Genomic DNA, 24,727 nt, shown 5'->3' on the forward strand with positions numbered 1-24,727 from the left:
ACCAGGAATTCCTCCGAAGATTTCTCCGGAAATTCATCCTGGAAATTACTTCAGGAATCCCTCCGGGGATTCCCGGGGAACTGCATAGGTACTGCAGGAATTCTCTAAAATCTCCGGAGGTAGTACCCGTTGAACTTCCGAAAGAATTCCACGGCAATTTCTAGAAGAACTCCTGGGACATCTCCCGGAGAACTCCTGGTGGAATTGTTGGCGAACTTTTGGATTAATTCCTGAGGAAATTTTAGTTGAGTTTCCGAGAAACTTCTGGAGAATTTCCTGGAAACTCATTGGGGAATTCCAGACGTACTTATGCAGGAATACCCGTGGAACTTCTCCAGGAATTCTCGGGCAACTTCAGCTGAAATATTCGAAAATCCCCTTGACGAATTCCCGATGAACTCAAAGAATTTTACGGGAATTTCCCGTAGTTTTTTTTTTCGGGGAACTTCTGGAGGAATTAATGGGGAACTCCTGAAAGAATTACTCAGGGGAAGATTTTAAAATGCCTCTATAAAATCTAAAACAAAATCTAATTAAAAACGGTTTGATGTACAGTGTTAGACTTTGGACGGACTACATATTGAACGTATAAATTTAAATTTAATATTTTTTTCTTGATAAGGTAACTTAATTTGTCCAAAGTCTAACACCATGCATCAAACCGTTTCTAATTAGATTTTGTTTTAGATTTTATAGAGGCATTTTAAAATCTTCCCCTGTGTTAAAGGGATAGGGATTTTTTTAAAACATCATCGCTTTTAATCTTCTTCAGGATGCAACATCAAATCACCAATTGTGATACGGAAATATTGATTATATTCAACTCTACCAGCACAAAATCAATCGTCTAACTACCGTTTTACTGAGTTTGTATAGAAAAACAGTTTTGCCGGATCTCCGACAGAGACTAAGTCCATGTAAACAAGCTCGCTGAACTGTCATTGCACGGCTTCGTGACGTCATCTTGCAGTATCCTATTGGCAACACAAGTTGAATACCATGCACCCCCACTAGATTGCTTTGCACCGTTCTCGGCATCGTTGTTGTAGGTGCAACTTTACTCTGAGGAAGTGGAGACGCACGGTGCTCTAGGTCAAGCACTAGGTGCTTGAAATTAATCGGGTTCGTCACTTCTTTCGATTCAAGTTTTTTTTTGCGATTTGCAATCACGCAAGATTTTTATTTTTAAAACACAATGTGACGTCCACCGGACGATACGCGCCTACCATATCATCACCCTGACTCGACCTATAGCGATATATTCGACCTGTGGCTCGTCTAGCCACTGACATTTGCGAAACAATAGATCGAGGACAAAATGCTGATTCACTGAAAGTGTGTTGATGTGCTGATGGAATGCTGTGAAAAATTATCATTTCATAGTGAATTTAGTTTATTACAAGCGAATTTAGTAATATTTGATCGAATATTAAATAATATTGAGCGATTGTGAAGTATATAAGGTGAATCTGTGACGTAGGTTGCGTGAAATTAATAACTTTGTCTTTCGTAGATCATCATCATAACTTCGTTTACTGGATCGAGAAATGCTCTACAAATTTCTCTATAATTGATTATTCTAAACTAAAGGGTATGAACTTGAATCTAAACATACAATGAATTAGTATAATTCCTATCCTGAATTTGTTAAAAAACTATAGGTGCATGCACTCCACATGCAATATTGACTGCTAGGAGGAAGGCCTATACTGAAGAATTGTAGTAGACGATAAGGAGGCACTAAACGTAAGAGTGTTGCTGTATATCTTGTGGCAAAATATTAATCTTGTTCTCATTAAAGGAAATTTTAACCAACCAAAAATCCCTGTGGTGGTTCAATCTTTCGGAAGACATCCCCTCCAGTTGGCGCGGCCAACACAGAAAGTAAGTTTCGGTCACTCTGTGATATTTGCTGGAAACTCAAAGAAAACAGAAGGTCATTGAATTTTTGAGACGGTTTATTCGTAAAAAAATATTGGTAAGTTCTACTTTAGCAAATATATACCTTTAATATATAATAATATTTCCCATTCTTATATCACTATCCCTATAAGGTTGTTCTTCTTTATAATGATCTCTCGTTAGTGAGTTTTGCTGCTTTTCGCAATGGAATAATTTCAAACAAGTTATTTTTTGCTGCTACTGCTGCTGCTGCTGCTGCTTATCTGTCGCTCGTTCTATAAGATCGCATCTGATGGCTCATAATCTTGTGAAATAGGTTTTTAGTTCTTTGTGGCGTGAACAAAAAAGATCGGTTGCTTGATCTCATCAAGAACCTAAATTTGGTTGGATCAAATACTTTTTGCGGTGTTCATTCCCTTTCGTTCGAATGTTTCTTTCAATGAATTTTAATTCCGGAAAAACTCTGCACTAATTCCTAATTTCTTTTCGGTAAAACCGCTTGCTATTCGTTTGCTTGTACTTGCGAGTATTATCATCAACAGCGGTGTGTGTGTGGATTCTACATAATTTATCTCTGAACAGAAGCGATTCCTAGTGTTAATGCATTAAGTAACTCGTTTTTATTTTTATATTTCTTTATTAAAACTGGCTGTGAATATGTCATTACATGGTAAACAGTTTGCTGGGAAATTTAAAAGCCTGAACGAAATTAATTGAAACGTAGGTTTCCTCCCGTTGTTTTCTTTTTTCTCATCTATTGCTTTGGTGTTCATTTCCGCGATTAAGATAAATTTTCTGTTCCTATTTTTAAAATAGTTCAAACGTTCGAGTTTGCATATCAGTTTTTAACTTGTTTTTGTATTCCTCTTTTTTGTTTCAGCTCGATCTCTGAATGTTTTTTTTTAAATTTTGTCACTATTTACATAAGGCATTCGTGCAAATTGAAGCAATTTTCAAACGTTCCCTTAGGAAAGGTAGGTTTCCTCTTTTTTGTTATTCGTTAGCAGTCACTATATCCTACTATTCTATATTTTTAATGTGTTCGGATGTGTATAATAGAGTGATAAATCTATGAACGCGTTATTAGATTCTTTTCGAATAGTAATCATATTATAATGTGTTGTGTCTTTCAGTTTCCGTACTGGATTATTACTTTCTGGTTTTGGATATTCCAATAAGTCTAGTTGTGATTTCAAAATATCGAGTATATCATATTTATGTGGGTTTTCATCATTTTTCGATTCATTCCATAATTTCTATGTATTAGTTGATTATTAAGTCATTTTGCTTTCGTTCTATTGAAAGCGAGTAAATCACATATCCGATGCCGATATTTTCTTACAAAGTCAAATACTGCCGCGTTGCATTGATTGATGAACGAGTTTTACATTTGATTGTGATTCTTTACTGGGACTCTTTGGAAGCAGTCATTGCATTGAATATACTGCCTTGTGCTGCATAGTTTTCTTAAGTTAATAAGGTTTCTCATAGAATATGGGATAACTATACTGCACACGGCAGTATATGTTAAACAATATATTTATGTTTTATTTTTATCATGCACATTGTGATAATTTATTTTTGCATCAATGAAAACAGAACCGAAATTGAACTGAACTGAATATACTTTGATTAACATTGGACAAAAATATATAGAGAACTATTTTTGGCAGCTGTATTCTCTTCCACAAGGTTGTTTTTTTAAACTTAGCAAACTAAACTATACGGCCATGTTTCAGGCAATTCGTTCCACAAACCCCCTCTCTCTTTATAAAAAAATAAAACTGCTGGAAATGCCCTGAATCATTCTTTCGATGTTAGCTTGGAGCATTTAAAATGAGTACAGCTTGTGCAAGGTGTTTATGCTCAGGGACTGTATTGAACACCCTACCTTTTTTTTAGATTTCGGGTTTTTGGTTGGTTTTGTCCATTTATTTAGGTTCGTCGTCTAAATCTTTCCTCATCGTTGAAATCTCCTGCATTCAATAGGTATGGTATCTTTCAAGAACTCATGATTATCTTCAAAAAAGTTCAAAATTTATTGACAAGCACAGAAGTTCAAGATTTCCAAGCCGAACCCCTCGAAGGGTTCTCAAAAAACATTTTTTTGGGATGTAACATTTCGATGGCCTGACAACCCTCACAGAGGAGGGGAAAAGTACATAGAAGGATACAAAGTAGGAGGAAAGGAACGTGACAGGGATTGAACCCAGAAAGTTCTGCATATGAATCAGAAGCTGTAGCCACTAGACCACCAAGCCCGTCTGAAAATACTGTGATTTATGATACAAAAGTTCTATTTTAAACCCTTATAAGCTGTTTTTAAAAAGCCTTTTGAATAAAAATAGTAAGTATCAGAATTTATTGGAGGCAAGCTTTTCCTAGTGTATTGGAATATTTTTTAGTCAACCCAGTGCATTGATTATGCTGACATTGCATAACGCATTAATATAGAGTTCAGAAATTTTCTGAATTTGCCTAACTTTTGTAGACGAAGATATTCTTGCTAAGACAGACTTTCAATGACCTCTATACGCAGTGCATGATTGAGAGCTTGAGCTACAAGTCCCAAGTCCTGGTAAAAGAGGAAGGTTGTGATGGCTGTAGCAAAAATGGTTGAGGGGATTCTAAACATGATCAACCGCAAACGGAGCCTGAGGTGCACCAGAAAAACACGCCAGTAAGCCGCCCAGTGGGGCACTGGGCCTTAGCTTCGGACTAAAAATGAGTACATACCTATTTACAAATTCACCAAACAGCCTTCAAGGTAACGTCTTTCTCTCTCAGTGGTGTGATAGTGAGGCGGAGAATACTTTCAGTCTGCTTGGCCTTACCAAAGACCAACTACTCTGTAGTTCGCAGGAGAGCACCTACCTCCCTGAGCAGCACAAGTTTCGACAAAGCTACTGGTCCAGATCCACAACATCCCTGATCGACTTATTCCAATCTGCGAGAACGAAAGATAAGGATCGTCATCAAGCCATAACCCAACTAACAATCACTCATTTAACAAGCACCTTTATGACGAATTAATTCAGAATGATGCTGAATAACATTTGGATAATCTTCAGGCAAGGATGGGAACACTCACTTGCAAAGAGTTACACTGCTTTAGCAAAAATGAATAAAAATAAATAAAATGCAATATTTTTCAATTCCCACGATCATATCCTATCATGAATATAATAACCACACATAAATTTACCTAAATCTAGATTCGACCTCGATACCCGTCGATTGCCCGCCGCATACCTTCCTATCTGCGCTATTCTAGAGATGATGAATTGAAGCACTCAAATCAAAACAAACTTCCCGTGGTTTTATAATATTCAGACTTCGACTCCTGTTCAGCAGCGGGGAATTAACACAGAACATTATGGTTAACAACTGAACAACAAATTTGTTCAGCTGCTGTTCAGTAATAAACATGTGTTTTTGATCATGAATTCTGAGTCGAAGTATGATGAAACAAAAGCGATTCGATTTGTGAAAAAACACATTACATACAGACACATGTGCTAATTTATTAGCTAATACATTAGCTCAAGAATAAGCAGAAAAGGTCTTTTGAGCTATTTTGTAAAGGGATTACTGCAAGTCGAATAAAAACCTTATTAAACTCTTGAAAGGTGTTTTAAATTATCATTGTTCATACCGATACGAATAGTTGAACATAGGCTACTTTTTCAATTGAAAAATCATTTGTGCAGTATTGTGTACATCATAATTTTAGTTCAGCTATCATTACTATTATAAAGCAACAATTCAGCATGGTTGTTTGGTTGTGGCTTGCGATTGTTAGTTGGGAAAACTCTTTAGCAAGCAGTAAAGGATTCGGAAACAATATAACTTCTACGGAAGCCAATGTTGCTCCAAACAAGCAATGTCCACACTCAAACGCACACAGAGGAACTCTGCGAGCGAAGGGAAAAGACCGGAATAAGTCCATAACCCTGAATAAGGAGAGCGCCGAGCCCACTTCCTCTAAACGCTAGAAGAACAACCAAGAACAATCCGTTGAAGAGGACCCCACGCAAAAAATGATGAATCTGGATTCGAGAGAGCGTGACCAACTGTTAAACCACGCGCCTCAGAAAAACGTTTCTGAACTACAAATCCTACTCAAGAAGCAGTCAGCTGGTACCAGCTACAGTGATACGTATGGCATAAAGCGTGAAGGTCGGGATTATACCCAAAGACTTTCACAATGTTCTGCTCTCTAGCTCAGCTAGATCTTCTTCAAAAAGCACTTCTGCTCAGAGTAGTTCAACAGCAAAATGAGCCAATAAATCTCAAATAGGTTTCTTAAATTAAAGACAAAATCCCGTTTTTATTGAATAATTCGATCAAGCATGGTATTCTGATTGCAACAGTACTTTTCCCTAAACACCAAAAAGAAAAAAATATGAATAAACTCAAAATAGGTAAATTGATAAAAAGTTCTAGTTTGACATGTGAGGTCAACCTTAAAGTGATGGAATTCGACAATTTCCACGCTGGAGATTTCAAAATGTTCCTTTCTGACGTGAATGGTAAAAGAAAACTCACTTAAATTATGTTTAAGCTCACTAGGAGCGAAAAATAAGATAGAAAAAAACTTGAAAATACATATGTACTTTCAACGAAAATCAATTGAAATGTCAAATAATGTATTAATTTGTAATGTTGGACCATGTTCAATGAGTTAAGCCAAGATTCTAGATGGTAGGGTAATTCGCCAATTGTTGAACACTACCCAAATGTTGAACAGTTTCTGAAAATGTTATTATAAATTTTACTTAAGTAATTTTCCATCAACGTAAACATATGATGTAGATGCGTATACTTGTGTGTCATGATATTGCTCCAATAAAGTTATAGAATTAAACATATTTTACGTCAAAAATATCTATTGAAAATTATGTACCGCTGATGACACGAAAACTGCACATTTCTTAAGATTAATTGTAAGAAATTGCTGTTACGAAATAAGCTTTGCTGGCAAATCGACCACAAATATCAAAGTCACACCATAGTTACAAGAACTGGAAGGATGCCCTTAACAATTTAACATTGTTAAAAATCACATTTTCATTGAAATTTCATTTGAAAAAAATATGTTTCTTATCACACTATCATTATGCATCAGAAACAAGATCAAAAGTGCAGTGATCAGTTGACCCAACGACAATGCGGCCTAATGCCTTCGGTAGGTTACCCTTCCACTAATAACACTCATATTCCCTTGGCACCTGGGTCTGAAAGGTCGTAGATGTTTCTATATCTTCTTAGGTTCTAATAATTATTAATAATCCTTTCTTATCCCTCAGCAGTCGCGAGGAAATGGCCAGTCTTGCGAAGAATCAGAGATTAGTTTCAAATCTGTGTGCTTCGATATCCGACGGGAAGGGGGCAACCCTCATAACAGCGGTGTAGGACTGCACTATCTACGAATTTGTGCGACTCGCGTAATGCTAATGCCACAGACAAAACACTTTGAGTATTTTTCGAATCATAGTCACGAGCCTTTAAGCATTAAAAGAACAGAGTTTGGCCAACCACCAACTAGGTGGCGGTAGTGAGCGTCAAAATTCGAGCATATTTTTAAACAGTCCGTTACATCGGTGTACCATAAGAATTATTGGAGTGTTACGACTATTTATCTGTGCTTATGCTAACAGGAAACTGACACTGACGAAGACTGTAGGTGGTAGTTGAAATACATGTATCTGTCAAAAGAAAGACATTGAAGGGAGAAATTAAAAGGTACAACAGATTACACTCAGTCGAAGAGAGTAATCTTCTTGGATGACTCGAAAAGTCGGTACCTACCAGATAGAATAAAAAATAGATAAAGAAAATAACAATACCGTTGCGTTTTCTGTTCAACAGACAGATACAACTTGAGGTGTCTTTTATCGATATGGCTGGTTTTTATGGGTACTGAACTCAGATCTTAAGGCATTGTCCATTTCCGGACGCAGAAAATCACGTACATCTCAGAGGTGGAATAACAAACAGAAATGATTAAGCCCTCAAAACAAAGATGATTAAATTTTATTGTAGTTTTATGGAAAAATATCATTGAAATTATTTAATTTTATTTTTCATACATTTTCTCATTTTTTCCGTGTTAACTTCCTTAAAAATCTGCACAATGGTAGTAAATTTTAGCATAAACCCCTTCGGCGTATTTATCTCACAATCGGGTCATCTCCCAAGTAACATTTTAAGTTTTGTTCGGCTCTACAAGAGATCTTCATGACCAATTTTATAAAACTTGCAATAAAACTGAATCATACATCAAAACCTCTTGATAACCTCTTTAAGAGCATCTTCCGGCTAAGTGGACCACTCTCGGAGAGGTTTTGCAAACCGCATTAAGAGTAGCAATAAACCCGTTTTAAAACCTAGTTGAAATGTTTCCCATTCTCGATTGTTGTTGTTTTTTTTTTCAACAAAAACTATGACAGCTAAAAATGCAGAAAAGCTTCTTCGATGGCACAAAGTTCAGGAGAATACATCATTCGTAAGTAGAAAGCGATTATTTCAAAGTAGTATTTTAGTTGTTATTGTGCTGGTAGGCTTATGCGCATTCGAATTTACCGCACTGAGGATACTGCAACTCCGAAAATCATACGAATCAACTATGATGTTTTGCCACAAGAATTTCTTTCGAAAATCATAGTTACGAACTATGATTTTGGATTCAAAGCGCCAACTATTATTGTCATACTGTTACTGTATAAATTTCATAGTACTCACGTATGAAAATCATACCGATAACGTATAAAAACTGAAACTATCTCGTATGATTATCATACATATTTTTATGAAATATTTTGCACAAATCAAAAAAAATCGCAACCTGGAATCGAACCAGGGACGTCAAGGTTGGCGAGTGCGTGCTTTACTCATACGCCCATCGACGCTTCGGAATTTGAAGTGGTTAGAAGCCAATAAAAGTTTTGTTGTTGTTTTAGCAATGGTGTTTCATAACACATCTTATGATTTTCATACGATGCTTCTTATGAGATTTTTCATACGACAAATCTTATGGATTTCGCATTTCAAAGTATGAAAAGCATACGAGAACTATGAAATGATGAAAAAAATAAAAACTACTGGTTCATAAGATGTAAACTATGGAAAACATACGAACAGTATCCTCAGTGCGTGAATATTGGGGTTGCAGAATCATAAAATTAATGCGCTTCGAAAATAGTGAATATTATCATCTTGGAATGAAATACACTGAAGTTTTTTTTACGCGGTTTTTTTTTACGCGGTTTTTTTACGCGGTCCGTCCTAAAAAAAAAACGCGTTATTTCAAGACCCGTCGTAAAAAAACCGCGTTATTTCAAGACCCGTCGTAAAAAAAATCCGCGTTTTTTCAAAAACACGCGTAAAATAGTCAGCACCACATCTAACGTGACTTGACTTTTTTACGACGTTTTTTGAAATAACGCGGTTTTTTTACGACGGGTCTTGAAATAACGCGGTTTTTTTTACGACGGGTCTTGAAATAACGCGGTTTTTTTACGCGGTTTTTTTTACGCGGGACCATTACCGTCGTAAAAAAAAACTTCAGTGTAAATCAATTTGTGAATTAAGTAAAACTGTCCCGAATCACAAGAAAACTCAGCAGAGAGAGTTTATTTATGTGGGCATGTTATGAAAATGGTTGCAAACTACCAACTACTACTACTCAGCAGAGAGAGTTTATTTATGTGGGCATGTTATGAAAATGGTTGCAAACTACCAATTCATTGCTAATTTAAGCAAAATTAACTATTTTTCATTCACGTAAGCTAATTTTTCAATATGGCGACGACCATAATCAGCGAAAATAAAACGAAAGCAACTTTGCTTTTATGATGACCGCAATAAACCTAGCAGTGTCGTAGTTTCTGCTTTTCCACCAACAGATGTCGTTACTAATCGAACGGATCGCCATCTGTTGAGAGTTTTAACAGTTTTATTGCGGTAATAATGATTGCCAGAAGGTTTACATATCGGAAAGTTTTGTTTACTCTTAAAATCTGTCTTTATGGATATCTTCAAGTATACTATAAAACATTTTATTAATGGTTTTCATAAAAGCAGTCATAAAACTGTGAGTTTTAATTATTGCTGTAATAAAATATTAATAAAAATCTAACAAAACCAATCAGCGATGGAATTGTTACTTGGGATATTGACCATGTCGGGAGGGGTATAGATTACGCAGATAAAAACAGTGCTTTTCTGAGCAGTAACGGCTACCCACAAATGTTCAACGGTTGAGTTTTCCGGAGGGCTCAGAAGACGTGATTTAAGACAGGAACGGATCGCGAGCAAGACGCCACCACCGGAACTCTTGCTGCTGTTCGAAGAAGAGCGATCTTGGCGATAAACCGTATAACTGTTATCGAACAATTGAGTGGACAATGTGGTGTCATTAAGCCACGTTTCCGTAAACGCATAAATATCATAGCAGGCATCACTACATGCTAACTTATACTCTACTATTGAACTGTTCATGCCACCTACATTTTGATAGTAGATCAGGGCATGTGACGAGGTTGCCGGATTGATGACAGGTTGACGGCTGGGTTGAGGTTGCTGAGCATGTAGAACGGATGAAATAGCTGGCGGGGATGTTGAGGGATATTCGGTGCTATCACTGGTATTCATCGTCGGTGTGCTGTAAGCGGTAGACTTTACTGCAAACGCATTGAACTGAGACCGTGCATACTTGCCTGTAAAAAGTGTTTGGAAACCCCGTTCTCCATACTCATACACAGGACCGGGATGACTGCAGGACGCTGGCAGGAATGGCTCGACTGTGACGAGAGGAACAGGGGTTTCCATGAAGCCGACTGGCATGCATCCCGGTGTCGAGAGGTTAGATATACGAAACGTATCACAGCGGCTGTGGACAGGAGCGATATCAGGGCGGATAATGTTCTTATGTGGCGAATACTTGCCTGGAAGCACGGGCTGGAAGACCCCTTTGCCGGACTCAAACACAGGACCAGGACTACTGTTGAGCGCTGGCTGGATGGTCTCGACTGTGATGGGGGGCTCAGGGGCTTCCAAGGTGCTGTATGCTGTGCGTCCCGGTTGTTGGTGGAAGTCGGTAGTATATGATGAATCGCTAATAGCAGGGACACTGCGAGAAGGAATGACTTCAGGAGATAATGTCCCTATTTAAATCGCACTTGCCTGAAAGCACGGACTGGAAGACCCCGTCAACCGACCCAAACACAGGACCGGGACGGCTGATGAACGCTGGCTGGATGGACTCGACTGTGATGGGTGGTTTAGGGACTTCCAATGTACTTAATACCGTGCGTCCCAGATTCGATGAAGTAGGCCGCGATTGTTTAGTGGAGAATGGTAGATTCACTTGGAGTTCTGAAGACGTACTGCTGCCTCGTTTTTTGGAGTTCCTTCAAACAAACGAACTGTGATCCCCTCTGGCCAATACCAGGCATTGCTGACTTTGGAGTAGGATTTGCAGATAGTTATTTTGAAAGATACAAAGGAAAGATCAGTCAAATTTTTCCCGCGAGGCACAAGCTTAGTCACTTTTATCAAAGCCGGATACGCATTAGTAATATCGGCAATGAACGCTTTGACTTCCTCTTCGCTTTGGTCTGGAGCAAAAGGAGTCACGTAATATGACTCAACATCGTTTGAAGATTGGTCTCTGCTGGCTACTTTCAAAGTGTGGTTGCTTGATCTAGTTTTTTTGTTGGTATGTTTTCCAGAAGGATCCATAATACTTCCGCTAGTACTTGGACGATTTGAGTAATTCGATGAAACAGCAGGGGTGGAATCGTCTATTCGAGGGCAGGTAGAGTTGACCGGTATTGTAGATGGGTTTTCCAGTATCTGCACACGCTTGTTACCTACGACGAACTTTTCCAAAGGTTGAGCAATGGAGCTGTTAACTTCATCCAATACTTCAAAGAAAGAAGTTTCGTCACAAGATCTTGATCGATTTAACACGTCGTCAGAAGAATCGTCTAAAATCATTTGATCGATGCTCCGAGTAATCACTGAACTATTTGTTGACTTCGATTGGTGATTTGTTGTTGCATGAAGAAGAAGAAGAAGAATGATGGTGTTTTGAAAAAATCCTATCCCTATAACACAGGGGAAGTTTTTAAAATGCCTCTATAAAATCTAAAACAAAATCTAATTAAAAACGGTTTAATGTACGGTGTTAGACTTTGGACGGACTACATATTGAACGTATAAATTTAAATTTACCATTTTTTCTTGATAAGGTACTTAATTTGTAGTTCGTTCAAAGTCTAACACCGTACATCAAACCGTTTTTAATTAGATTTTGTTTTAGATTTTATACAGGCATTTTAAAAACTTCCCCTGTGTTATAGGGATAGGATTTTTTCAAAACACCATCATTCTTCTTCTTCTTCTTCATGCAACAACAAATCACCAATAGGTTCCTGCCATAGAGGGTTTTATTGATTTTACGGAGATTCTCTCCATAATTACCTAGTCGAGTGTCCATGGAATCAGTGCGTATCAAAAGCTCGCGCAATGCTTTCATAATGATTTTCTCGCGCTCGTAGATGGTCGGATCAAAATTCAAGCGACATGAATTGCAAAACCACAGTAGTCCTACTTTTGCCGACCAGGAAGAATGGTGAGATTTGGTCATGCCGACGCAACTGTGATGGAAGATCGATCCACACGATCCACTGCAAAAAACCGCTGTTTTTGAATCCAAGTCACTGGAACATACAGGACAATAATCCATCGTTGTTTGACTCGTTGAAGAAAAACAGTTCCGAAGCTCCGCAATGTAACGGTACTACGATGCTCAAATTAAAGCGCCTACCGGTATGCAATTTTGCTGGCAGATGGCGCTTCGGAAATCCGACAGCGAGTGAGGGTATAGACACAATAGCAATAATCAAGTCCAAACAGCACTAAACAAATCACTTAATATCACAATATGCTTAGGTCAATCGACACTTAACGATAACCGAGCCGGTAAACAATGACCGTAAAACGCTTGCACGATTTTTAAAACGAAAAAACACCGAGTGGGCGAAAGTGAAGTTCACGCGAAGGACGACAGCTGTATCGATGGGCAGAGGTTCCCAATCATAACGCTATATGGATCATAATCAAGTGTTTGAATTGCAGACGAAGTTTCTATCTTGCTACCACATGCTCCTCGGCTTTGCAGGTGCTATTGATCCCATCGATTAAAGAAAATAAGATAAATCGTCACAATAAAACGAAATAAACGAAGATGAAACGCAAATATAAGGAAAACGAAAGTTGTGATAACGAAACCGAAGAAAATAAAAACACGTAAACAATGTTTGGAGTATTTCAATTAAAAACATGTTTATATTTTGAAAAATACGCTTCTTAATAAAAAAAATTAATAAAATAATCATAATAGGGCATTGTTTTATCTTGTTACAATAATAATCATCATCATCGTCGTCGTTCAAAGTAATAGTAGTAATAATCGAATTTGCGTGTAGGGAGCTGGTATTGTGGGGGTATCTCATCATTTTCCGACCATTCAGATCGTTTGACCGCCAACTTTCTTGGTTCACTAATTACACTGTGTCAAAACTTGTCTCAGTTTTGTTCCATGAATGACGATTTAGTTTTTTTTTGAATTTCTACCACACGCAAAAACAAAACGGTAATGAGTATGAGAGTAAATTGTCATATTTGCTTCCTTTTTTGTTCAACGATTGTTGTTCGTTTTAGTTTAGGTTTGAGTGTAAAGCTCTCTTCTTATCTCTTGGTTGCATTCGGTGAACGCGCGTTTTCTAAAATTAATTTACGGGGTATTGTGGCAAATGGTGGGTTATGGTTATGGATAGCGATTTCCTATACACAAATTGCGGTTTGATGAAAATGGGGTGAGTGATAAAGGGTGGTAAATTGGTTAATTACCGCTGGGTTTTTTGTTTTGCCACTACAGAAATGCCTACAAACTAACAAAGCTGCTTGCTCTTATTTTCCTCTCTTTGTTTTAAATAAGTTTTACCTAAAAGGAATTTTACTGTTCTCATCCACAATAATTGGGGACACGGAGAGGGGGGATTGTGGAAATCTTATTTGGTAATACAAAGGAAACGTGACTTTTTTTTTCACGAAGACACAAATCTTACAAAAGTCGGAGTAGAGTAGGATTAAGAGAACGTCGAATCTCGCGCGGTTCAAAAAATATCAATTTCTATGCATTAAAAAGAGAACATTCGCTTCCACTAGCTAACGTTTAAAATCAACATAAACTTCTAAATTGCCTTATAGTCTAAGTTGCGATTTATTTAGTTAAAAAAAAACCCTGTCGTAAAGTACTGGTATAACATTTCACATTTTTAAGTGCTCGTTTCACTACAACTTAAGGGAAAGGGGGAGAAAGAGATAAATTAACATAAATTGTGCAACAAAGAATCAATAATGGATGCAATAAATTAGAGTCGAGATGATAAAAGTGATAGCCATAGAAAAAGGGCAAGAGGGAGATTCGATCAAATGCTTTAGCGTTCCTAAAAACTAGAGTGTACATGTTTCATGTTTGCGTGTTTTTTTAAGTAATAGTGCTCGTTAGTGTGAGTGAGTTAATGCCGCCGTTTGTGTGTGTGTGTTTAAGAGTGAAAATGTAGTAGTTCCATACTAAGCCTAAGTGGTATAGGTGGTAAAGCCTTAACGATTAAGTAGCTACACGAGATTTCAAGGTTAGGCTGCTCTGCTCCGAGTGTATAGAGTACATTGGATGTGTAAGTGTGTGCGTGCATGTATGTCAAAATGAAATAAATACAGGGATGCATACAGATAGTTGTATGTATGTGTGTATGTGTCTAAGTGCAAACCCTAAAACCTAATCGTATAAATGTATAGTTAGTTCCCTAAACAAATAAAAATCACGTTTTTCATCTTTGCTAACGAAATGGGCTTGCAATAAGTAAGGTCGTTAGTTGCGCACTTAAACTACTAGCTAAAACTTATACTTAGAATTTATCGTCTCTCTTATTAAGTGGGCGTGTATGTGTTTATGTTTAGATAAGTGTTCGTGTCTGCTCCTCGTGGACGTCATGAGAACAAAACATATACCTCTCCCACTCTGTCCCTATACAATGAAAAAATGAGAGTCGCTCTAAATGTAATTGGTAATAAAATGTGGTGAATTGACTAACATTCCGTGTAGGGGTTTGTTTACTTTGCTTTGTTTCTTTTTTCTTTGCTATAAGCTCACAAAAATACTGCATTGTTTCGAATTATCTTATTTTGTTTTCTTTGTTGCTCTGATTTGCGTATGAGTGTGTACTGTGTGTATGCGTGGATTTCCAATGTCTAAAACACAAATACACCTTTAAAATCGATAAACTTGATGAGTAGAGATCGCTTGATTCTTATCAACACTGCTTCCAAAGAGCTCCCAGTTTGCGTGTGTGTGTGTGTGTGTGTGTGTGTGTGTGTGTGTGTGTGTGTGTCTTTCCGCGAGGAGAGGGAATCAATTTTGCTTAGCAACTTTTCCGTGTTTCCGGCTTTTCTTTTGATTTTTTGTTTTTTGACGTTTTTAACGTAGTTTTAAGATTCCGCACCAAAACAGTTAAACACTGCGTATGATGAAAAACTTAACCGTATGTTGGCTTAGCGTCCAGCTTACGAACTGAAACCGATGGAACTGTCACCACGCAGCTTGTGTGTGTGGTGTACGCTGCACTTAAAAACTACAGATTCGGCGCTACATATTCTTTTTTTATACGCAATAGGTAATTGTTCATCTGCTCTTTTGTTGGCTTAACCTAGGTGTTAGGATTGATGAAGGGAGAGAGAGCGGGGTCATGCGTTGCATCACACTTGAAAACTCTCTTTTTTTCTCTCCGCTTCTATAATACAAAAATACTTGGTTCAGTTGGAGGGCAGGGAGTTGGAAAAGAGGATCAAGAGGGTTAAAAGCACGCTTCAAAGTAAGTAGACTGCAGGTCAAGAGGGATTGATACCGATGAGGAACTTAATGTAAACTACGATACTAATAGAAAAGGGAAGAAAATTTCCATTTGGGCTGTCCTACAACTAAACTGGTAAATTACTGGTATACGATGCATTTTTACTGTTGCTGGATTTATCTCTATAGGTATACTGAATAATGGGAAACGAGGGTGTCATTATTTGGCTTATTAGAGAGTACAGCTTGAAGATTGAAACAGGGCATTACAGGGAGAAACTAGACCTTTTCGTGGATTATTACCTTTTACAATTTCGAGGCGTAGGTGAAAACGTTTACATTCTGAACTGGTATGATATCAATCATTATTATAATTTCTTAGATTCTGAATAGGAATCTTTGAGTAGCTTCATATTTCACAGTATCCTGGAATTATCTAAGATCGTTCTAAAGAAAACCCCCGAAACAGCAATTTTAAAGCAAATTTTCTTTTCATTCCAGGTAAACACTCGCTGAAAGCCAAACAGATCTGACAACGACACACTGGCGTATGTTTGAATGATTTTTCCCGGCTTAAGTTTACGGGAAAATGGAGTTGTCCCTAAAATTACGCTTCGGCAAAAAAAAAACAGCTTGAGCTAAAACTCTCAATACCTACAACGAAAGCTTCTAGTAACTTTCGCAACCAAGAGAATGAGCGACTTACAGAGAAATAGGAAAAAGGGCATATACCAACTGGAAGCGATACCGAACGACACCAAAACAAAGCAATCGGCCGGCAAAGAGCAACGTTGAGTCAGTCTTGTAAAGTATTTCACACGAGTAGGTTACATCATTTGCGTCTCTCCTAGTTTGGAAGAATTTCGGCTGCCGGAATTGGTGTACCCGGATTGTTATGAGGATCGTTCGTCGGACACGAGACAATGACCCAGTCCAGAGGTGATTGAGAGGTGAGTACTTTTCATAGTTTCTTTACTCTAAATAAATATTTACATTAGTTTATGCAATCCCCGTAACATCTCTATCTATAAATATTATATGTCAGGTATTCCTTACATGTAATCTTGTGTTCATGAGATTCAAGAAAATGAATTTCTTTAGTAGCTTCACTAGGCATTCCACTAGGAGGTCCACTGGGAACTCATTCAGAAGTTTCACTGGAATTTCTTTAGAAGTTCCACTGAGAATACCTCTAGGAGTGCCACTAAGATTTTTTTCAGGAACTTCACTGGAAGTTCCATTAAGAATTACACTGGGGAGTTCCACTAAGAATACCTCTACAAATTTGTCTGGGAATTCCTTCAGGAGTTTCCCTGGGAATTCTTCTCGAAGTTCCACTGGGAATCCCTTCAGGAGTTTCTCCGTGAATACCTTTAGAAAATCTTCCGGGAATTTCTGGCGTTTCCTCTGAGGAGTTCTGCTGCGAATTCTTCTCAAAATTCCTCTGGAAATTCCTTTAAGAGTTCTACTGAAAATTCATCAAGAAGTTTCACTGGGAATGCTTGTCGAAGTTTTTCTGGTAAACTCTCTGGAATTTCCACCGAGGGCTGCTCAAGAAGTTCCATTGGGAATTCTTTCAGGAATAACATTGGGAATTCTTCTCGAGGTTTACTTGGAGTTACTCTACAGGAGTGCCACTGGCTATTATTCTCGAAGTTCCTCTGGGAGTTCCTCTTGGAGTTCCACCGAGACTTCCTTAAGGAATTTCGTCAGAATTTTTTTTGGGAAGTCTGCTGAGAATTCTTTTTACAAGTTTCACTGGTAAGTCCTTCTAGAGTTCCACTGGGAATTCTTCTCGAAGTTCCTCTTGGAATTCCTCCAGTATTTCCACCAATAGCTGTTCTGGGAGTTCTACTAAGAATTTATTTAGGAGTTTCACTGAGAATTAATTTCGATATTCTACTCAAAGTTCCACTTGGAGTTACCCTACGAGTTTCGCTGGGAATTTCTTTAGGAGTTCAACTGGATCTCGAAGTTTCTCTAGAATTGTCACCGAGAGCTGCTCAAGAAGTTCTACTAGGAATACCTCTAGGAGTTCCACAGTAAATTCCTCTTGGGGTTACTTTGAGAATTATTCAAATACAAAGAAATTAAAAAAAATATTCCAGGATTCTCCTGGAATTCCTCTAGAAAGTCATCCAAGAATCTTCGGTGTTTCCTGTGGAGAGTTTCATTGAGAACTATTCTAGGAGTTCAACTGGTAGTTGCTCTAGAAGTTCCAATGAGAATTTATTCAAGAGTGTCACTAGAAGTTCCATTAGGCATATCTTTAGGGAATTTCACTGGGAACTTATTTGGGAATTCCTCTCCGAGTTTGTCTGTGAGTTCCTTCAGGAGTTTCACTGGAAATTCTTCTCATAGTTCCTCTGGGAATTCCTCCAGGAATTCCACCGAGAATTCTTCAAGAAAACCAACAGGGAATTTTTGACGTTACCTCTGGGGAGTTCTTCTCGAAGTTCCTCTGGGAATTTCCACCGAGAGCTGCTCTTCGAGTTTCACTGAGAATTTACTTGGAAGTTTCACAGGAAATTCTTTAAGGAGTTACACTGGGAATTCTTCTCAAAATTCCACTTAGAGTCACTGTACTGAGTAGTCACTGCTCTACAAGTTTCACTGAGAATTTACTTGGGAGTTTCACAGGGGATTATTTTAGGAGTTTCACCGGAAATTCCACTCCAAGCTCCTCTAGGAATTTCTCTAGAATAGCCACCGACAGCTGCTCTAGAAGCTCTACCAAGAATACCTCTAGGAGTTTCATAGAAAATTCCTCCAAATGTTGCTTTGAGAATAATTCCATGAGTTTCTCCGGGAATTTCCCCAGGAGTTTTTCCGACACATCCTCTAGAAAGTCATCCAAGAATTTCCGGTGTTTCCTGTGGGAAGTTCCACGGGGGAATTGTTCAAAGAGTTCCACTGGGAATCCCTCCTGGAACTCCATCTGAATTTCCTTTGAGAATTCCTCTAAGGTTTGCTCCTAAGTTCCTACCGGAGTTTCATAGAGAATTCTTTAGGAATTTGCTTCGGGAACTGTTCCTGTGGGAGTTCTTCTAGAAGTTTTCTTGGGAACTTTTGTAGAAATTCCTTTGAGATCTACATATTCCAGAAGCTCATTGCGAAGTTCTTTCTGAAGTTTCTTTGAAAGTTCTTCCGTAAACTTTAGGAATTTGTTCGTAAGCTAGCCCAGGAATTCTTCCGGAAGTTCTACCGTGAGTTTTTCAAAAGATTCCCAAGGAATTGTTCGCGAATTTTCCAAAAGGTTTTCCAAGAATACTTCAAGAAGTTCCTCTTACTAATGCAAATGTTCTTCCGGAAATTCTACTGGAAGTTCCTCCGGGAAATTCTCACGGAAGGTCAACCAGGGGTTGTTTCGGAAGCACCTTCAGAATATGCTCAAAAGGCCCTTTGGATTTCCTTTACAAAGTCATTTGTGATCTTTTCCAGAAACTCCTTCGATAGTTCTTTCGGAAGTTTCTTTGAGCATTATTCTGGAAATTCGGCTAAAAGTTCCTCAAAGAATTTGTTCGAAAGTTACTCCAAGAACTACTAACTGAAGTTCTACCGTTAGTTTTTTAAAACTTCCTCTGGAGATTTTTCTGGTCATTTCTCCGGTAATTGGTGCAAATGTTCTTCCGGAAATTCTTCTGAAAGTTCCTCCGAGAAATTCTCACGGAAAGTTATCCAGAAGTTGTTTCGGGAGCACCTTGAGAAAATGCTCAAAAGGCCTTTTTGAATTCCTTTAGAAATTCATTTGTGATCTCTTCCAGAAACTCTTTCGACAGTTCTTTTGGATGTTTCTTTGAGAATTCTTCCGGAAATTCGGCTAAAAGGTCCTCTAGGAATAGGCTGACCAGATTTGTCCCGTTTAAATACGGGACACATTTTGGAAACTCAACAAAAAGGAAATCAATGTTCAAAAACAGAACTGCATGTTTTTAATAATGCTATTTCAGCTGGAAAGAACGAATAATTGAGTCAAAAACGTAAACTATGCTTCAGTGACGAGTGTTTGAACATTTTGTTGTTCCGTTAAATACGGGACGGATGGTCAGCCTATCTAGGAATTTGTTCCAAAGTTACTCCAAGAACTCTTCCGGAAGTTCTCAAGGAATTCTCCCAGGTGCTCCGAGAATAATTCTAGAAGTTTTTCCGAGTATTCTTCAAGAAGTTCCTCTGGAGGAGCTTCCGGATATTCCTGATGATAATTGATGTTAGTTTGTTCATTTATTAACGACACTTTACACAATTGTGCATTCGTGTCGATGATAATTCATGCAAATGTTCTTCCGGAACTTCTTTTGGAAGGCCCTACGAGAAATTCTCATGAAAGGTCATCCAGAAATTGTTCCGAAAGTACCTTCAGAAAATGCTCAAAAGGTCCTTTGGAATTCCTTTAGGAATTCAGTTGAGATCTACCAGAACCTTTTTCGACAGACAGTTTTTTCGGGTTTCTTTGAGAATTTTTCCGGAAATTCGACTAAAAGGTCCTCCAGGAATTTGTTCCTAAATTACTCCAGGAACTCTTCCAGAAGAAATGCCGTTAGTTTTTCAAAAGTTTCCCAAGAAATTCTTCCAGGAGTATTTTCCAGATGTTTTTCTGATGATTCAAGAAGTTCCTACGGAAATTCGTCCACGAATTCCTCCGGAGGTTCTTCCGAATATATCTCCTGTGATTAATGCAAATGTTGCTCCGGATATTTTTCTGGAAGTTCTTCCGGGAAATTCTCGCGGAAGGAAATTCAGGAGTTGTTTCGGAAGCACTTTGACACAATGCTCAAAAGGCCTTTTAGAGTTCCCATAGAAATTCATTTGCAATCTCTTCCAGAAGTTTCTTCGACTTCTTTCTTTCGGAAGTTTTTTTTGAAAATTCTTCCTGAAATTCGTTTAAAATTTCTTCCAGGTATTTGTTCGAAAGTTACTCCAAGAATTCTTATGGAAGTTCTACCGTGAGTTTTTCAATAGTTTCTCAAGGAGTTGCTCCGATAATTTTCCACGTTTTTGCTAAAATAATTCAAGAAATTCTTCCTAAAATACTTCAATAAGTTCCTCAGGCAATTCTTTTGGATATTCCTGCGGGAACTGATGTAAATGGTCCTCTGGAAACTCTTTTGAAAGTTCCTACGGGAAATTCTCACGGAATGTCCTCCAGGAATTGTTCCGAAAATACCTTCAGAAATGCTTCCAAAATTTTTCCAGGTAATTTCTCCCGGAAAATACTGCACAATGAAATAGTTTTAGAAGTTCACAGTAGAATTCTTCCGGAAGTTCCTTGGAAATATCTAATGGAAGCAGGGATGCCATATATACAGATTTTCTGTATTATGCAGATTTTTGGGCATAAGTGCAGACTACGTTTTCTATGACATACACATTTTTGAGCTCGAGGGGTTTTTATTTTTTTGTATAACATACAGATTTTTGAAAAAGTTGATACAGATTGGAAGTTTCTCCTTGAATTTCAGCTGGAAAATCCTTTCGATTTGTATGAAAGTTCTTCCGGAATTTTACTCAAAATTTGTTGCGGGATTTTTATTCAAAAGATCCTTCAAGAAATCTTGCGGAAGGTTTTCATGAAATTCTTTCGAGAATTTCTCTGAGAATTCTTAAGAAAAATCTTCGATTCCCATTCCATATGCTGCGAGAAACGAAACAATGCGTAAAAAAGTCTGTAATTTTGCTCTTAAGATTTTTCATCAAAAATCCCAGAAACTTTATCATAGTTGCTTTTATGACAATGAATCTTTCATTTTACGTACGAAACTTCACAGAGAATTCCTCAGGAACCATCAATAAATGCCTGTTTTAACTACATATTGACAATTGTCTGCAATCTACATGCACTCGGTGAGACATTTTGATAGGGACTCCTTCTTGATTTTCTTGATTAAGACACTTTACAGAGATTTTCTTTGATGAATTCGGAATCCTTTCAGTATCAGCGAGAATTATGAAAGAAACTATTTCTGGAATTTCTCCTATGAACTATCCAGCCAGCAATCCTTTATATATTTAGTCATGAATACTTATCGGAATTGCTTCATATATTTGTTAAAAATATTCATCAAAATGCCATTTGAGAAAGTTGTTATTTGTTCAGAAGTTTTGCCAGAAATTCAATCTGCAAGTGTGATTTCTCAAGAACATTTCAACAGGTACTCGTTCTGAATATCAATAGATAATTTGGATGGAAATTTGATTTGATTTTGATTGGATTTTGATTTGATTTGGATATTTGATTACTCATCAGTAATTGTAGAAATTGTTTTAAGAATTCTGTTTTAAAGTATTCCCTCGAATTGTGAAAATTCCTGTTTGAATGCATCCAAATTCATTCATTAGTCTGAACTAATGACCTACAAGTTATTACTGTTGCTGATTTTCTTCGAAAACGTTTTCTCCTATGCCCCGTTCAAAGACTCTAACTTCTATACATGATTTACCATTAAAGATAACACGTTGTTTGAAGAGATTTGAAAATTACGTGATTGCATTCCGGTATGGATGGACAGTAATGGATTTTTGCGCGTTTGTTTTGAAATGACTAGACACTTGGTGAAAAGTGGTTCTTCTGACCGAAATTGCTAGTTAATTAGGCTGAGTTGACTATGTATTTTTTGTTCGCGATGAGATTCAGTGGGTTTCCTGTGGAACATGTTGCATGAAATCTTGTTTAGTGAAGCTCTGGAAAAAGCGCAGATCTAGCAGGACGGACAAAAGGCAAAAGGCGCGTGGGTGGTTTACAATGGTCAATTTGGATCATTTTCAGCATTTTTACACTGTGTACTATCGTGTAAGCGAGAGATTTTTGAGATTTTGACCGATTTTAATGCAGTGGACACTACCTACGTCTGTGGGAGTTGGATGGAATTCATTACGGGTAATAAGAGAGCACATGATGGGTCATTCCAGTCAAATCTAACTTCCAAAATTTACTTTTCTTGGGTTTTTATCATTAATGCTGAAGTAACAGCATATTCAACGCAAAACCCTTTAGAATGACTGAAAGCATGGTAATATTTTGCACCAAAAGGTTGCAGGTTAGGATTCTTCAGAACATTTTTTTACAATTTTGCAGGGATTAAACCAAAAAAATAAGAAAATATATGAAGATGTTTTGACGAGAATGTGCCCAAAGATGTTTCTAACAATAAAAAAAAAACGAAAAATAAACGTATAAAGGAACGACGCTTATCAAATTAGTATCACTACTAGCGCGTAAGCGGGGTAATTAAGTAACGTGGTACGCCAAGGGATCACATTAAACTGGGTTATTTGGGAGAAATTTAGGGAATTGGAGGTTCTTTGTGTTACCGATGGGAGCTGGAAGAAACTAGTTGTAAAAAAGAGCTTACCTATATGTGTTACTTCCCAATATGAGTATTCAACAGTTGTTTGTTTTTTTTTTCTGTTCGTGCGCACCTCTACAGATAAATTTTGATTTGTCTTTCTAACATTAACCATATCTCTTCGCGTGAGGGGGATGGACACTATTCCCCAGTCTGTCTAAAAATTTCAACCGCTTTGTTCGCATTCTTCTTCCGAAAGCTACCGTTCCTCAACCTTCAACTATCACATATTTATCATTCACTTGCCGGTTATATGTAGCTGTATGCATTCTAATAAAAACGGTGTTTGGTTAAAATCAGATCTCTTTCGCTAAAAAAAAAAACTTGAAACCCTATGGCGACTGAAATAAATCCTTGGCTTGCTTCCTCTCCCAGGGAAGCGCTGCGATTTTCGCGGAAAATCCCTAACCTATACGGCGGCGTTCCTAGTCCAATTATCTTCATCTTTTCCACAGTCGTTCGCCTCATTATTGCTTGTTGTTTGTTCATTTTTCTTCTTCACTTTTTTGTGTGCAGTTCTACTGATATCGTTTGTGTGTTTCCTAGGTTGGTAAAATCTTTTCTGCATTAAGAGTATTTCCTTTTCCGATTCGATTGAAACAACAGTTGCTTCCGTTAGTGTTATGAGTATTCGCATTCCGTGCCTAAGCTACCTTCCTAAATTTAGAATTTTTTCTTCAAGTTACCTGTGCATTTTTTCCGTTAGGTTTAATTTATGAATGTCGTAGAGGTGCTGCGCCTATTGCATCTCATGCCTTGCAACGGTTCAAGTACGTTTGGCATAAAACACGTTTGGCATCATTAAGCCAAACCTACAAGTCCCCTTGTAATTGCCATGTATCCTACTATTAGGCGAAAATTGGATGGGATTGCTAAAACTGCTAGCTCAAGTCTTCTTAAGTATGGTGGTTAGGCGTAAAGCTAGTTGCTGCCTTTCGTTAGCAATTCTCCGGCTTCTCTCGTACTAGTAGTTGTAGTAGTTATTGATAGTAGTTGAAGTAGGTGTGTAATAGGTAATTAAAAGTAGTAGCAGTAGTAGTAATAGTATTCAAAAGATTCGTAACCGAGTGGCCCTCGTTCGCTTTTCATCCGAGACACTCGTCAATTCCACCGGTCCGACCGGCTTACGGCTTCCGCTTTTTCTTACGCCGGCGGCGACGCTTTTTACGCTGCTTGGGCGGAAGCGTCGCCGTCGACGTCGACGCCATCCGGAGCCGGCCCTAGCTGGCTTTGACGGGCTTCCGACGCAGTCAGTGTTGCGAGTTGTCGCTGCCACCGCCGAGCTGGGTGGCAACCAGGTTCAGCGGCAGGTTGCACGAATCGATGTCGTTCTCGGGGCCACTGTCGTCGCCGGCGTCCAGGTCTCCACCGGCGCCGCCACCACCGACAATGACGCCTCCGCTGGTAGCACCGTTGGGGTCGAAGTTCTGTGTTACGCGCAGGTAGTGCTGGAAGGCCTGCGGGAAGGAAGTATCGTGTTAGGTGAATTCATAATCAGAACCTGCACTTGAGGTAGGGGTGCCCGGTCTATTTTCAAAAAATCTGGATGATTTGGGAAATT

At 38.2% G+C, this 24,727-nt stretch overlaps 1 protein-coding gene and 1 long non-coding RNA gene across 6 annotated transcripts in view; one reads left to right on the top strand and one right to left on the bottom strand.

Annotated features, from left to right (window-relative positions):
• The first annotated feature begins 1,288 nt into the window (after nucleotides 1-1,288).
• Nucleotides 1,289-24,071, top strand: LOC134287540 (uncharacterized). Its single transcript, XR_009997365.1, has 2 exons — nucleotides 1,289-2,876; nucleotides 16,325-24,071. It is a non-coding gene; the product is annotated as an uncharacterized LOC134287540 (long non-coding RNA).
• LOC109621731 (ras-interacting protein RIP3) overlaps nucleotides 22,127-24,727 on the bottom strand; it is a 1,021,901-nt gene continuing 1,019,300 nt past the window's right edge. For 3 of the 5 annotated variants that reach the window (XM_062849449.1, XM_062849448.1, XM_062849447.1), the window contains one exon: nucleotides 22,127-24,623. In XM_062849449.1, coding sequence (XP_062705433.1) covers nucleotides 24,417-24,623 — 207 coding nt within the window. In that variant the 3' untranslated portion in view covers nucleotides 22,127-24,416. The remainder of the gene's footprint in view (nucleotides 24,624-24,727) is intronic. The other 2 variants (XM_062849445.1, XM_062849446.1) reach the window with 1 other exon arrangement.

This window comes from Aedes albopictus, chromosome 2, assembly GCF_035046485.1.
Source record: "Aedes albopictus strain Foshan chromosome 2, AalbF5, whole genome shotgun sequence".
Lineage (NCBI taxonomy): Eukaryota > Metazoa > Arthropoda > Insecta > Diptera > Culicidae > Aedes > Aedes albopictus.